This window comes from Saccopteryx bilineata, chromosome 6 (assembly GCF_036850765.1).
Source record: "Saccopteryx bilineata isolate mSacBil1 chromosome 6, mSacBil1_pri_phased_curated, whole genome shotgun sequence".
Taxonomy (NCBI): Eukaryota; Metazoa; Chordata; class Mammalia; order Chiroptera; family Emballonuridae; genus Saccopteryx; species Saccopteryx bilineata.
Genome location: NC_089495.1, coordinates 183,309,723 through 183,325,873, shown reverse-complemented (window position 1 = coordinate 183,325,873; position 16,151 = coordinate 183,309,723). Strand labels below are relative to the sequence as shown.

The 16,151-nt window shown below is 48.6% G+C and overlaps 1 protein-coding gene and 1 pseudogene across 3 annotated transcripts in view; one reads left to right on the top strand and one right to left on the bottom strand.

Annotated features, from left to right (window-relative positions):
• The window catches only part of SLC23A2 (solute carrier family 23 member 2), a 121,606-nt gene that overhangs the window by 10,057 nt on the left and 95,398 nt on the right, over positions 1-16,151 (bottom strand). For all 3 annotated transcript variants that reach the window (XM_066237914.1, XM_066237915.1, XM_066237916.1), the window contains 4 exons: positions 11,312-11,432; positions 10,667-10,823; positions 7,373-7,520; positions 6,167-6,272 (listed from right to left, as the gene is read on the bottom strand). In XM_066237914.1, the coding sequence (XP_066094011.1) occupies positions 6,167-6,272; positions 7,373-7,520; positions 10,667-10,823; positions 11,312-11,432 (532 nt within the window). The remainder of the gene's footprint in view (positions 1-6,166; positions 6,273-7,372; positions 7,521-10,666; positions 10,824-11,311; positions 11,433-16,151) is intronic.
• LOC136308396 (alpha/beta hydrolase domain-containing protein 17C pseudogene) lies at positions 13,554-16,004 on the top strand (annotated as a pseudogene).

The window sequence follows — 16,151 nt, the reverse complement described above, 5'->3', positions numbered from 1 at the left end:
GTGGTAAAGGGACTTTTCTAACCCACTGATCTGGGAGGTCAGTGCCCTGCACAGGTCCTCCAGTGCTCATGAGATAAAACACACTGCCCTCCCAATGCAGCCGAGCCTGCCCGCCCCTTGCGTGCCAGGCAGGCCCAGGCCCAGCTATCCAGAACACCTTCGCTACACCCCCCTTCCAGCTGGTTTCCAGACACACCCCACAAAACACCATTCAAATACAACCTCCCTGGAGTGGTCCTCCCCTCCCCCACCTCACTCTGGGCTTCTGCAGCATCGCTTATCATCATTTCAAACATAGTCTCATCGTTATCTGTTAAACCTGATCTCTGCCTTCCAGAAGTTTCCATCTAGCCCACTGCACCCAGGTCGTGGGAGGTGGAGCTGGCAGTGGGTCCAAGGTCCCATATTCTGGCTCTTATTCTGTGCTGCCTCTCCCAGGAAAACACCCTGAGACATAAAAAAAGGTTCCAGAATGTCTGAGGGAGTGTCCACAGGGCTTTAAGTATGACCTACAGTGAGGAGAAGATGGCTACTCACACTCAAGTTAATTAAAGTGAAATGAAATTTAAGACCCAGTCCCCTCAGTGGCGCTTATCAGATTTCCAGTGCTCCGCAGGCACCTGTGGCCGGTGGCCCACAGGGACTGCACAAGTGACGACCACAGCCACCACCACACAACGTTCTGCTGCACGGTGCCATTCTAGAATGTCCAACAGCTTCTCCAGAGACCGAAGGGTCAGCTGATTAAGAATCAGAGTCAAACCTCACTGTGCAGACTGCTATCCAGCTAGGATTGGTCCCTGCCGAGACCCGAGCCCAGGCTCCACTCATTCATTCTGCGGCTCCTCCCACAGGGCACCAGGAAAACCATAGCAAGGTCAGGAGACTGGTGGATCCAGTGAAAATGACCTATGCTTGGCTGGATCACAGGATAAGGCAGCCTTTCATTCATACGTGGCTCATTGTTTAGCAAACCTTTTTTAAGGACCTACTTTGTGACTAGCACTTGTTAGCCTGAGGGTGAGGGACAAATACAAAGACAAATAAGTCACAAGCTTATGATGAAACTCTTGTACTGTCCAGATTGTTACTCTGTGTGGGAGCCCAGTGGGAAGAAAAACTGAAGAGTTGGGACAGGGGTCCCTGGTGAGTCTGTAAGTTCACTGGAGGGAGATCATCTGGGCAGAGGGAACCACCTGGCCTCCCAACGGGGTCAGCCAGCCCTGTGAGGTGCGTAGGGGGAGGGCCAGGCTGGCCCCAGGGACGCCTGAAACCATAAATCCTATATGAAAACCATTCATGGAAGGCTGATCTGCCTTAGCTACTGTCAAAAAACAAACAAAAAACAAGTGGCAATGCTGCCATTCTTGTGTTCAACGAATATTAATTGAGAGCCTATTACATACTTATGTTCTAAACACAGCGCTAAAACCCCTGCCTGCCGGCGCTGACACGGAGCCCTCATGGCTCCTTCCCGCTGCCCGCCTCCTCCCTGCACCTCGGCTCTGTCTCCAGGGCCATCATTTCTGACTTTCCAAAGGCTTTCAAAAGTGTGGAATGCGGCAAAGGAGATAAGACCTTCCTCTGGACACTGAAGAGGTACTATAGCCGGGGACATGGTGTTGACTCTGTTGCTAGACATGAACAGAGCTAAATAGTGAGGAACAGAATGAAGAAATAAAAGTCACTACACAGGTGTTGAAATAAAGAAAAACACTATCACTCCAATTGAGCTGCTAAATCACTAAACCCAAGTTGGGTGAGGTATGAGGAAACGATTCTATTCTTTATACTTTCTGAACTTTCCGGTCCTGCATCAACGCCTGGATATACACCAGACCTCGAGATAACCCTCTGATTACCCCGGAAGGACTCATGTATCCAGACCTACGACCTCCATTATCCTGACCATCGGGTGTGACCACATCTCCTGGCATCTTTCTGACCTCCTGACAGCTGATAACCATCCTAGACCAATCCTAGGGCTAAGAATGCAGGACAGATAATTCTTAAGAATGGATGTTTTTACTGTAAGAACTCGAAGATTACCCTTTCTTCTTCAGAACGCTTCTGGGTTTTTCCTTAGCTGTGTCCCTAATTTGTAAACTCTGAGAGACTCAAAGACTCCGGACTCTCTGAGTGGGGGGAGACAGTCAGACAGACTCCCACATGCGCCCGACCGGGATCCACCCGGCACGCCCACCAGGGGCGAGGGTCTGCCCACCAGGGGGCGATGCTCTGCCCCTCCGGGGCGTCACTCTGCCACGACCAGAGCCACACTAGCGCCTGGGGCAGAGGCCAAGGAGCCATCCCCAGCGCCCAGGCCATCTTTGCTCCAGTGGAGCCTTGGCTGCGGGAGGGGAAGAGAGAGACAGAGAGGAAGGAGGGGGTGGGGGGTGGAGAAGCAAATGGGCGCTTCTCCTATGTGCCCTGGCCGGAAATCGAACCCGGGTCCCCCGCACGCCAGACCGACGCTCTACCACTGAGCCAACCAGCCAGGGCCCTCTTTTTGAGTTCATCTGACAATACCATATGAAGACAGTATCTATAGCTTATGGTGTACCTACCATGTGCGGGACTCGGCTAAGTGTTTCAAGTCAAGTTATTAATGCCAATGCCTCGCATGCCACCCTGTTGACAAGGGCATGGAGGCTCAGAGAGATTATGTCACATTGGGAGAAAGTGACGGAGCTAGGGCTGGAATCCAAAGCAGCACCCCCCATCACCCCCTTTCTGTGGGACAGACACTGGCACACACTCAGCAGAGGAGTCCTGCACATGCAATCTGACCCCTCCGAACGTCAGAACACAACGGGGTAAGCAGCCTCAACTCCTGATCAAGCAGGTTAGAATTTCCGTGGACACGGAATGTCACAGTTGGATAAAGAATAGCAAATATTAGAGTTGCCAGGAAATGGAGGCAGACTCTTTGGAAGAGCCATGAATCACCCTCTTTCTATATGCCCTAGAATTCTGATACAATGCCCAGATCAGAGCCATTAAATAGAACTTTCTACGCTGACAGAAATGTCCTGCATCAGCTCTGTCCTATGGCAGCCATTAGCCACAAGTGACCACTGAGCCCCCTGAAATGTGACCGAGGAACTGAATTTTTCATTTTAACTAATTTAACCCTAAATAGCCACACGTGGCTATTGGACTTCGCCACCCCAGGCAGCTCTATCGATGGCTGGATTACACCATCTACACAAGGCAATGAAAACTGATTCCAGGGCTGCTGCTGCCCTTGAATGAATGCAGCCTTCGCCCGGGAACCTTGATCTAAAGCGATTCAAAGGCAACTCAATTTAACTCATTGAAAAGAGCTGGCAGGTTGCCTTTCAGAATAAGCTGGCACCATTCAAACTGTAATGAAGAGAATTACTCCCCAGACCAGCTCACTCCCGCGTTGGAAGGGAACCTCAGTGAGCAGCACCTCTTACTCCTACCGTGCCCCTGCCCCTGGCATGTTTCAAAGGGGTGCAGAAAGGGAGCTAGCTGGCTTATGAAACTGTCTTCCCCCTAAGAGTCCCTCCATCCACACTATTTTATGTTGATGTCATTTCATATTAGTTACAGTTCTACAGGTTCACGCAGCACACTGGCTAAAGAGAGCGTGGCTTCTGTCCCATTCTGCGTCCACGGGGAACACTATATGTGGGAAGTATCCAGTTCTCACCACGGGCAGCAACAGGACCAGGCTGGCGCTGGAGGGGGTCCCTGTCAGGCAGCCCTCACAGGCAGCCTGCGCCGGGAGCAACAGGCAGCAGGTGGAGCCAGCTGCACACCTGAGGCCGAGCTCTGTGATGGCCCTGCCAACTTGAAGTAAAACCAATGACCGTATTAGGCACGCACTGCGCATGCCCTGCTCCCTCTCACCTGGATTTCCAGTCAAGATTAACTCAAGTTAGTATCTGGTTTCTTTTTATCTGGCTATAGAATCTCACAGAGAACTGGGGGAGGATTTCTAATTTCACAGAGGTAAAACAGCTCCAGAAGGCTCTTAGGGTAAGCTTTACCCCTAAGATGTCAGGACACAGAGAGGGAGTCAAGGGAAACCTGTGACCCACGCAGGCTGTCCAGAGTGGCGAACCAGTTCTAACAGTCTCTCCGTACAATGGCCAGGGGCTGAGCTGCATTGCTCAAACCCTGGCAAACAGCACACTTTGGCCCTAGAGCACTGATTTTCAACCAGTGTGTTGCAAGAGGCACAGTGGTAAGAATTTTTAAAACATGCAATACCTGGCCCTGGCCAGGTGGCAGAGTGGATAAAGCGTTGACTTGGTGCACCAGAGGTCAAGGGTTCTATCCCTAGTCAGGGCATGTAGGAGAAGCAATCAATGAGAACATAACTAAATGGAACTAAGTAAAACAACGAATTGCTGTTTCTCTCTCTGACTCCCTCCCCCCTCCCCCTCCCCCCCTCTCAGAAATCAATAAAAAATTAAAAAAATATATATTAAAACAAGCAATACCTATTTAGCCAGGGGAACTGTCCTCTTTTCCCTTAATTGTCAAATTAAAAAATGACAACAGCCAACACAATAGCTGTCCAGTATGAATGAACCAAAATTATACCTATATATTTTGTCAGATCGGCAAAAAAAGATATTCTTGGGTGTGTCGCAGAATTTTAATAATTAGTTTAAGTCAGGGGTCGGGAACCTTTTTGGCTGAGAGAAACATGAACGCCACATATTTTAAAATGTAATTCTGTGAGAGCCATACAACGACCTGTGTACGTTAAGCATTATCCAATAAAAATTTGGTGTTGTCCCAGAGGACAGCTGTGATTGGCTCCAGCCACCCGCAACCATGAACATGAGCGGTAGGGAATGAATGGACTGTAATACATGAGTTTTAAATTTTAATGTTATTATTATTTTTATTAAAGATTTGTCTGCGAGCCAGATGCAGCCATCAAAAGAGCCACACCTGGCTTGTGAGCCATAGGTTCCCGACCCCTGGTTTAAGTGGTTCATAAAATGGAAAAGGTCGGAAATCGCTGCCCTAGACAATTACAATATTAAGTTTATTTGCTAGTAACATCTGAAAGGCCCAGGAGCAGGTGGCTTCTTATACAAGCTGGACCGTGGGGGAGGGCAAGCCCAGGGTCACGTCTGTGTCTGTAGTTGGGTAGGGAGAAGAGATAACTGGATAGGACTCCAGATGTTGGCCCTGTTCAACCTGAGTGACTCGAATGGCTTGTCTAAATTACTCCCTCCATAACCGATGTCATCTATAAGAGAAGGGTTCTGCTGTTTTGATTTGAAAACCATCTTAATTCTTTACTGGAAGATCAACTCTTTTCTGTAATGAGCGGTATCATCTCTCATCTAGAACTACTCCTAACTGGTCTCCCGTTTCCACCTCCTGCCCCACCTGCCATGGTCTATTCTCTTTAGAGGAGCCAAAGTGGTCTTTAAAAAAAAAAAAAAAAAAAAAAAAGACAGATCAAATAGTCTCTTCCCGGGCCATCCCCTGCCACTGGGTCGCTGGCAGCCTACAGGGCCTGTTACCTAGAAGACTTCACCTGCTCTTAGCTGCGCCAGCTCCCCACTGGCCTCCCTGCTGAGCCACATGCTGGCCCGCTGCCCCGACAGGGTTTGCACTGGCTGTCCCCTGGCCCAAGTGCCCACTCCGCAGGTCTCCGCACAGCTCCCTCCCATCCTCGCCTCCTTCAGGCCTTGGCTCCAGGCCATCTTCTCAGTGAGGCTTAGTCCCACCACCATGGAACACTCACCCTCACCCTCACGCCATCCCCCACCCCGCCCCGTTTCTGTCATACCGAGGACACTTATAGCTAATCATCTGTTTTCTCTGCCAGAATGTAAACTCTACGACGATGGGGATACTTTCCTTTTATTCACTGATGTATCCCAAGTTCCTGAAACAGGCTGGCACAGGGTCGGTGCTTAACAAAAACTGTATAGAAGGCACGAAAGAGTGATAGATAGCACCTGAGTACCTGCCTACGCAGGCCAGCCTGGGAGGAGAGACCAACACCATCGTTCCAAAACCCACCACCAACAAAAAAGGAGATGGGGGGGGGAGGCGATGACCCCAGAATGGGAGGCCTTCCCTGTGCAACTCAGGTGGTCAGACCAGCCAATAAAATGGACCAACACTTAGCGGCCCAACCATTTAATTAGAAAAATATTTGTACCTTAGTAATTCCCAAAACTCCAATGTTGGGACTGGATGAAGTAGAGCCATTGCCAGTACCAAATATGCCATCGAGAACACAGGAGAGACCCTCCACGAAAATCCCCCTAAAATGTAAAGGGATGGGGCAAAAAGAAACATTCATTCAATGGGGGGACACTCGGACATAAGCCCTCCATGGCTGTGACCCCAAGGCCTGGCCCACGGAGCTGCAGCCTCCGCGCCCCGGGAGGGGTCAGCGAGGCAGCGTCTCTGGCCCCGCTCCAGACCTCCACGCTCACTCAACTTTGAGAAGCACCTCTGTGAACCATACATTAGACACAGGTGTTTGAACTGTACTCCAAATGAAAGGGTTTTAGCCAGAAAACAGAGCCATTGGTTGGGATCTAAGACCAACACGAGCTGTCCATTGATTTGATCCCTTTGCTATTCATATCTGGTTTCATCAGGGAGAACATGCTTTGTAATTCTGTAAACACTGACACTTTTTAAAAGAATCAATATACCAAGTCATTTAATCATGTGTAATAGCTCAACTGGAGAAAGACATAAAACCAGGACTGTAAGCCCTAACAGAACCAATGCAAGAAACGCCAAGACACCAGCCCACTGGACCTCTTCGCATGTGATCCCTTTCGGAGGGGCAGTGGCTGAGCGTAAAGGGGTGGTGGGGGTGACTTGGGCAATTTTATCTTCTCTGCAGCCTCCACAGGGTCCAAATCACTCCTGGTATCCAGAACCTAAAGACCAGGTGTGCTGAGAACCTACACCCCACAGTTCACAACCCGCCAGACTCTGCAGACTTCATTTATTTCTACCCTATCTGTGTAAACTCTAATTGTGACTAGACGACACAGCATCTACCCTCTAGGACACGTGGGGAAACAAGAATAAAGGGGAAATACATCCATGACCCCAAACCAAGCAAAGAACAACATTAGTGTCTGCGATGTGTTCTGGTAGGTTTAAGGTCTAGTGAGGCCTCAGAGAGAAAGTCTCATGTGATTGTTACCGTGAGGAAGAAAGGGTGAGAATTCCAGTCAGTGTTACAAATGAGGAAAACGACTTGTCCAAAGACAGACAGAGCCCTGATGCTTGTCTGCCTCCATGCTGAAATTCTTAGTTTCTTCTCCAAGATTACCCAAGCCAAACAGTAAAGGAATGAGGTGCTGGGCCCAATGAGAAACTTGTTTCCTCAGGAACGTACCTGTTTATTGCATGGATGGGAGGCGGTGGGGCACAGGACAGCCTTGCGCAGGCGTAGTAGTCCCCGATAGACTCGATAATACTGGCGACAACAGCGCTGAGCATGCCAATGACACCAGCAGCAGAGATGGTGGGCAGTCCCCACTGAACTACGGGAGGAAGACAAATGTGAACTCCTCACTTTCTAGAGGGGCAGGCTCAAGTTATCAGACACTGAGTCATTCAGAATTCCCAAGGAGTCGACAAGGTCCCCTCAGATTTTGAAGCTCACGGAAACTTTTATTTTAACACCTACATTACCGATGGCTGGGTGCCTGGGAATAGTTTCTGAGTCAGATGAAGATGGCCATAGCCAGGACTGGTCTGCTCTCTCCACCCTTATTTAAAATAAACTGTTTGGCAGAAAGAGGCTTCAAAGCCACAGGTCTTAAATACAATTTAAATAGCCTGCTGTGTTGAAATAGAAATTTGTAGGACAATTTTTTTAACCCTGCTGTGCAAAGTCTGTTAAAAACTAGTGGTGCCCTTGCTGGGGGGGGGGGGGGGGGAGAGATTGGCATCAAATGAAAAAGCAGTGAAAAGTGACCAGCTAAGTTTAATCTCCACAGTAAAGCATGGCACAAGGTATAGATAACCATTCTCTACAGTTATATCAGCATTTTTATATTGTTTATTTAGTCTATCATGTCATGGAAAATTAAATAGTTTCCTTTAAGAAAGCAAAGAGAAGTCCTTGGGTAGCTTCATTTTGAATACCTAGACTGAGTTATTTCTGCATTAGATGTACTTGTAAAGAAAAAAACCTCTTTCGGACTTTCGAATCCGTAGATCTCATTTAATAAAAATAGCACGAGGAACTTCCACTGCAGGAATGAACAGACTTCTTTGATAAAGTACCCAGACCTTCTTCCCTTGAACCGTTAGTGAGAACAGTCCCAGAGAAAAGCACAGCGGGAAAGAACACATGAGCGGATGTAACAGGCTCCTGCGCAGGGCCGGCGAGGCCGTTCGGGGAACAGACACTGAGCGATCCGGGCACAGTGAACAGTTAGACATCAAATGAAGGCAACCCAAACTGGGTCCCAACGAGTGTAAGTCAGGAAGTCAGGAAGAGGAGAGTCCCCGTCCAGGGAGGGTCTGGAGAGAGGCAGAGGAGTGGAGAATGCATTCTGGGTAGGCAGCGGCTTGAGCATCAGCAGTTGAGCAGAACCAGGTGTGCAGGAATGGGTGCATCTGACATGGGGCAGGTAGGTCTAGGGAGGGCTCCACATAGCACCTAGAGGCGCTTGACCTCTGCCTCCCAGGTAACCAGGAGCAACCTCGGGTTTGGCAAGAAAAAGAAAAATAAGATGTGCAGAATATGCCTGGAGTGTGTGTGAGGGCAGGACTGCTCCACCCTGGGCCTACTTTACTCAGTGGGAGCAGACAGAGGGCGTAGAGGCCCACGGTCAGAGGGCCAAGACGCGTGTCCATGGGCAACAGCTCAGCATGCTCTATGTCCACCAGCAGCGGGCCTGGTCAACATCTCATCTCCGAGAATTTGGAACAGATTTTTCTCATGCAGAGGATTTATCAAGCAACCTTCTAAATTTTCTAATAATCTTTTCTATGGTTACTTGTTGCTGATGTCATTTTGTGGTTTCATTCTAGTGTCTTATTTTAGGGGCGGGATTCTTATTTTATTTTGCCATTTACTCTTTTTCAGAAATTGCCTTTTACTTCCTTAGTCTCTTTACTCTTATTATTTTCTAATATTTTCTGCCTTGCACCTGACGTCCTTAATTTTGATGTATAAAATCTTTACTCCATCTACTCCAACATTTTAAATTTGTAACACCCTAATTTTTGGACCCCTTTTCCTTCAGACTATGCACATGTTTGAGACCCTGCTGGCTTCCTGCCATCTGCATTTGCTGCCACTTCCTCTCTCTGCTGAACTAGAACCTTTAACTTAGGTTAACTCACAGCCAGGTTTCCCAACATTAGCACTGTAGGCATTCTGGGCCCCAAATCTGTATTTTAACAACCAATCCAAGAAATTCTTAGTATGCTAAAGACAGAGAACACAAAGGCAGAGACGTATTTGAAAACCGAACTCCAAATTAAGCCGAATCATCAGAGAGTCCTTAAGACTGCATCCTTCTGGGGTAGCTTTTCCTATCGGTGCTCATCTCGGGGGGCCGCCTGCAGGGGCAGGGCCACCCCGTGTGTGCCGTGGGGGCCTCCTCCCAGCTGCCCTCCCAGGCCTCCTCCTGCCTGCCTCCACAGTTGACTTTAACCTCATTTTATCTCAGATTACATGTATGTTTATAAACTATGCATTTTTTTTAAAAAAAAGGAGAGGTATACATAAATACATACTTAGACCATATGATCTGATGAGGATGTTATTGTAGAAAGACTACACTTTTTAAAGTGTTTGTAAATGTGTCGAGAACAGAAGGGACAACTGTTGATGTCACATCATCATTTAACATTTTCCGAACAGCTGTCTCTGACCCAATCTTAATATTCCTGGCTGTTTCTGCCTTCTCTCCTTGTTGTTATAAAATGTGGAAATGTGACAGCTAAATGGGAATAAATTAGCACAACCTAAACTCAGGCTCCAATTCTCATTAAAACCCCAAATGCCAGCACAGCATCTTCACAACGGAACCACCAAGCACTGATAACCACTGGGTTCACATGAGTCACTTTTGGAAACGTGTCTAGAAGGTGGGACACATGAATCCAAATGATCCCTGGGCTGGGACTGCCCTGCCCCGCCTTGCCAAGGGTTACCCACACTTAAGATCCATCTTCCACCCATTTGTGAATATTAGTTTACCTCTGACAGTTGTGACCAATTTAAAAAAAGATTATGATTATAGCTCCCCATTATAAGATTACACAAATTCCAGCTTGCTTGAGCCGTTTGCTTGCTAATCTTCAGACCCCTCCCACTCGAGTCTGCTCACGCGGGAGGCTTGGGTCCTGTGTAGCTCCAGCAGCTGCCCTTCGTCCTAGCCACCACACCTCAAACCTGGCAAGAGACCTCCTGTCCAGGATTTCACCCTAGTGGAACCCAAAGAACCAACTAATTACTCTGAGGAGGGAGCTGGTCAGTCTCTGTGTGTTCATTATGGCCCTCCAGGGACAGGGCCTCCCTTCATTTGGGGTCAAATCCTCTAATGACCAGAATGGTAAGACCTTTGGAGACAAAGGCTTTTCTTGCTGCAGAGCCTTGTGCCAACTTCCAGCTCCTCTAAGCTGCCCTTGTGAGCCCCTGACCCCCTCTGGCCATCAGTATACTTACATGGGTACGGGACCTTAAACCACGGGGCTACCAGAAGCACACCCTGCCGGGCGTCCGTCCGTGCGTAAAAGCCATACTTGGTGCTGTCGGGAGGGAAGACGTCCGTCACTGTGAAGATGAAGCAGAGCAGCCAGGACACGAGGATGGCCAGGATGATCTGACGTGGTCAGAGAAAAGGCTGTCAGGCCACACAGGTGGTGGCTGCTGGCAGAACACAAGCCTTCCTACTGCTGAGTATCACACCCCGGCACCCATCACAGTCGGTACTTCACCCAAAAACACCCGTAACAGAGCTGCTGGAAGCCTATTTCTTAGAGCTGTTGCATGCTGGGAAAGGTACTTGAACCCTAAGTCTGGCTCGTAACATAAGGGTAAGGGACAATGTGCCCGCAGAGGCGGCTTAGCGTCAGATCGCCCTCAGGTCCAGGAACAGGGTCTCAGAGTCAGAAGCTTCTACCGCTGTTAAGCTGGAAGTCCACGACAATTTGGGTGGTCATTAGTACCTCAAGTACCCCAACATCACCACACAGACGTGGTCCCCACCCCCCAGCTAAACCTGATTAAAAACCTTCCTTTCACATAAACATTTTACATAATGAACCAAGGGCAATATTGTCAAGAGAAAAAAAAGTGTTAACTACTTACAGGGAACATTTTGAAAAGCTGTAACTTGTATGCAGTCCATCCTTTCTTGGATTTGTAAATTGGGAGAGGAAATTTAACATTTCTGGCATATTGAGAAAACAGTAATACTAGGAAGATTGTCCTGAGGAGAGAAAGAAAACAAACTAGTGTAACAGCTGTCTGTGTTTCAAAATATTACTTCCAAGTTTCAGTGGCAAAGAGATCGTACATGTTCAACTCCTTTCTCTAAAATGAGAAGAGTTCTCAGCTATTATTTGGGAAACCATAGCTTTTGTAAATGTCATTTTTGAAAAGACATTAGAATTTTTTTTTCTTAGCCATTTTTTGGATGTAGAAATCAAAGCTACCATGTAAATGCTTTGGCTAAATCTCCCTTTAATTGAATAAGAAAACCCAAAGAACGCACACGCTGATGGGAGGGAAAGACAGGCTGACAGATACCACACAGAGCAAAGGGCAATCACACCTAGAAATTCACTAAAGACTAAGCAACTATGCACAAGCATGCACACACACATACATGTGCCAACAGTGAAGATGGACCATAAAGACTCACAGGAATAGGCTTCAGGTGGCAATAAAACATGCAACTTTTTTCCCACTTTTCTGTATTTTCTGCTTTACTTATAAAGAGCATAAATTACGTTTAAAGCGCAGAACACTTCAATATTTACGAGAGCTACCCAGCAGCATCCCCTGAGAGGTCTGTGTGTGTCAGACATTAAGCGAAGGTCCGGCCACCCATCAGCTCAGCCTTCTGCAGCGGCTTCTACGATCAGCCACTTCAGAAAGACAAGGCCAATAGTCCGAGATCATGTAGCTAGAGTTTGCAAGGTGGGTGGCCCAGGAGTCTAGCTCTACAGCCTGGACTTCGAACGACTTTACAACACAGGTCATAATGGCTAGGACGCCTGGGCCGGCTCAGAAGTCTCTACCCTGAACCCCACACTCCTGACCCAGCTGCGCTAAGGGCTATAGGAGGCAGTGATGCCAGGTGGCTTCCCTGCAGCAGGACCTGACCCATCCTCATCAGTGCAGTGCCCGGAGTGTGGCAGGCGAGGGATGGCTTCCGGCACTGAAACAATAAAGGCACGCGATGACGTGCTTCATCATCCGTCGGGACTCCCTCTTTCACTGACAACCCCAGGTAGAGTTGGCAGAATAGCAGGGGCTCTGTCCAAGCTAAGCTTTTTGTTCCCGAACACAGCTGCAATCGCTGAGATGGAATTATCGGCTCCACGGACAGCCCATCCGCATCCCTAATGAAGTGCAGCTGCAGGCTGGAGCCCAGGCCTGGGCCACTCCGCTGTCCCCGCCCACTCGGGTGCTCCGTGGCCTGGGAAGGGGGTCTCTGCCTCACCACAGTCTCCAGGCCAGGACCAGCTCAAGGCTGAAAACATGCATAGTGTCCCAGTTATTCCAATTTCCCTGGGGTCGTGAAATTTAACCACCACCACAAAAAAATAAAATAAAATAAAAGGGTACAGCAATGAGAGATACTAACTAAAACAGGTTTATTTTAAACTGAGACCAACATGAAACTCATGTTTTAAATACTACTACCGATTTATTTCAAAGTGAACACTCAGACCCAAAAAGCCCCGAGTCTGCTCTCATTGTTACCTCTGTATCAGGTTACTCCCCACCCGACAATTACACCTGCCCGGTAGAGTTCACTTTTCAAAACACCTTTAAAAGAAGAGGAGGGGCCCTGGCCGGTTGGCTCAGCGGTAGTGTCGGCCTGGCGTGCGGGGGACCCGGGTTCGATTCCCGGCCAGGGCACATAGGAGAAGCGCCCATTTGCTTCTCTACCCCCTCCCCTCCTTCCTCTCTGTCTCTTTCTTCCTCTCCCGCAGCCAAGGCTCCATTGGAGCAAAGATGGCCCGGGCGCTGGGGATGGCTCCTTGGCCTCAGCCCCAGACGCTAGAGTGGCTCTGGTCAAGGCAGAGCGACGCCCTGGAGGGGCAGAGCACCGCCCCCTGGTGGGCGTGCCGGGTGCATCCCGGTCGGGCGCATGCGGGAGTCTGACTGTCTCTCCCCGTTTCTAGCTTCAGAAAAATACAAAAAAAAAAAAAAAAAAAGAAGAGGAGGGACACAAACAGGACTCAGGGAAGGACACCTAATCTCAGGCCCCCCCCTGGCAGCACAAATGAAGTGAGTGGATTGGGCAGGCGAGCGTTCCGCTTTCCTTCCGTTTTGAAATCTGCCCGCTTCTCATTCACGTTCACCCCCGAATATACCCATGGGGGGCGGGTGGGCAGGCCGGCCCACGGTGGAGGCAGGAGGTATGTGGGGGGGGGGTGCCCCTGTCACACACCTTAGCTGAGCAGAGAAGAGACAGGGATCTGAGCCCTGCCCCTCAGGCCAGGTTCTGTTCACCACAGCTAGCTCTTGCTACCTCACATTTATTACATACTGCTTGCCTGGTGACCTTTCTTTTACCTTACAGATATTATTCAAGAAATGCACACTGCCATGGAGAAAAATTATAACAAGCAGAGAAGCAAAAAGAAAAGACAAAATCCTTAAGATCACTTATCTTCCCATGGTGACAACCATGTAGCATTCTGGCCTATTAATTCCTAACGGTTTCCATTCTTGCGTTATTTGCGGGTCATCCTGGGGTTTAAGAGGAAGACAGTGCTGATGTTGTCCTTGCCCTCCGAGCACAAACGGGTCATCACCTGACCCAGAGTTCCTGCCCTGGACAGAGGGAGATCTGCACCAGCACCTCAGTGGCTGCTCAGCATTTCATCTCCCGGAGTCCCCAAACTCCGGCCCACAGGCTGCATGCGGCCCCCTGAGGCCATTTATCCGCCCACCCCACCCCCGCACTTCCGGAAGGGGCACCTCTTTCATTGGTGTCAGTGAGAGGAGCACTGTATGTGGCGGCCCTCCAACGGTCTGAGGGACAGTGAACTGGCCCCCTGTATAAAAAATTTGGGGACCCGTTAGACGAACCACATCTTGTCTAACAATTCCCATATGGTGCGGCACTAGGAACAACGGAAACTGGAACGATCACCTGTCCCTGGCACTCACTTGAGTATCTGCTGACAAGTTCCTAGGGCTAGAATGGATCTTCCAACAGTCAATAATGTATTTAAAAGCTTTTGATACAAACTGCCAAATACACGTACAGGCTGGGGTAATTTAAAGAACCACCCCGGGGCTGAGAACGTGGCATTGCTATACTATCTATCTAACACAGGATCTTCTCATACTTTTAAATCTCTCCCAATTTCATCCATTTAAAAAACCCTATCAGCATTTATTCTATCATTCATTCTTCACCTATGAATTACTTAGTTCGGCATAGTTTGCAACAGCAAATACTGTAAACAACATTCATGAGTATTAACTGGGGAATGGTTTAATAAATCATAAGACTATTTAATACTATGTAACATTGTGCAGTTTTACAAATGAAATAGATCTAAACACACTGTCTTGAAAAGGTGAGTCCAACAAAAAATGTTGGGATGAAAATCATATTATAAAATACTATAATGGTAAAGCTGTATATGTGTATTTTATGTATAAACAAAAACATAATAGGATAAATAATAAATATTTACTAGTTAATCATGAGCAGATTTCTTTTGAGAATGGGCATTACTTTACCTTAGATTTCCCTATTTAATTACTGTTAAACTTTAAATGGCTAGAATTGAAATGCCTTGGGAGTAACAGATAAAACAAGACTCCTGTTGAGTGTTTGCTGCCGGTAGGGGAGGGCTTCTTTCACTACTCTCTCCATTCGTGAATAAGTTTGAAATTATCCCTAAGGAAAATAAACAAAGGCCTGCCTGGTGGCAAACCCAGGCAGCTCCAAGGCCCAAGGCCAGCCCCAGCATGAACGGCTTCCCTCCCTCTGGGTGAGCTGAGCTGGCTCTTCTGCTGCCGGCCCTGCCCAAGCAGCTCCCAGCCAAGCTGGCCTTCCTGCCTCCTGAGCCCACCTCTCTGGTGCTGTTGCCCAAGCAGCACGGCCCGGCCTCAGGTGTGTGCAGCCTGCCCCTGAGCAAGCACACCGATACAGCAAGCTGGATGCCGTTGAGGTCGTCTTTGCACACGACCCATGTCAACCAGCTGGGCTAAACGTTTGCTCTATTCTTGCAAGGTAACACAGTGGACCTGGGCCAGATGTGCAGCTTGTACACTGGCCTGGGCTCGCACATCATCTGGGTTCACTGAAACATCTTCTCCTATGGCTACTCGGGCTACGATGTCAGGTCCACAGGTTCTCCGAGTACCTCTACTCGACATCCAGTGCCCACCTGGCAGGTGCTCTGTACCCTATACTGCGTGAGTCCTGAGAACATTATCCTATAAGGGGTAGAGCACTAGAACCTTCATGGGAGATTTGGCCTTGAGGTAGGAGTCTGCAGCTGTAACCCTCTACTTGGCTCTGATGGCTGGCTTGCATGTGGATTTTCCCGGTATCAGGAAAAAGTACTACTTAGATAAGTTTTCCAGCATTGACAAGACTTCTAAAGTCACCTCTGCTGTGTTGGTCATTCAAGGGACAGAGGATGAGACCACCGATTTCTCCCAGGCCAGGCCGTGTATGAGCACTGTTCCTGAGACTTGCAGCCCCTCTGGGTTGAAGGAGCTGGGTATAATGACAGAGCTTTAGGCAAAATACCTAGAAAGACTAAAACAGTTCCTGTCTCATGACCTTCCTAATTCCTGAAGACACTTGACTTTATCTCATTGACTGAACACAAGGGTCTTCTGTTTTACTATGCTCACAAGGAAGTCTAGGCCTGTACGGTGCAGTCATCAAAGAGCTGGGGAAACAGCCTTGTAGCCAGAGGATTTCTACTAATTCGTACAATCT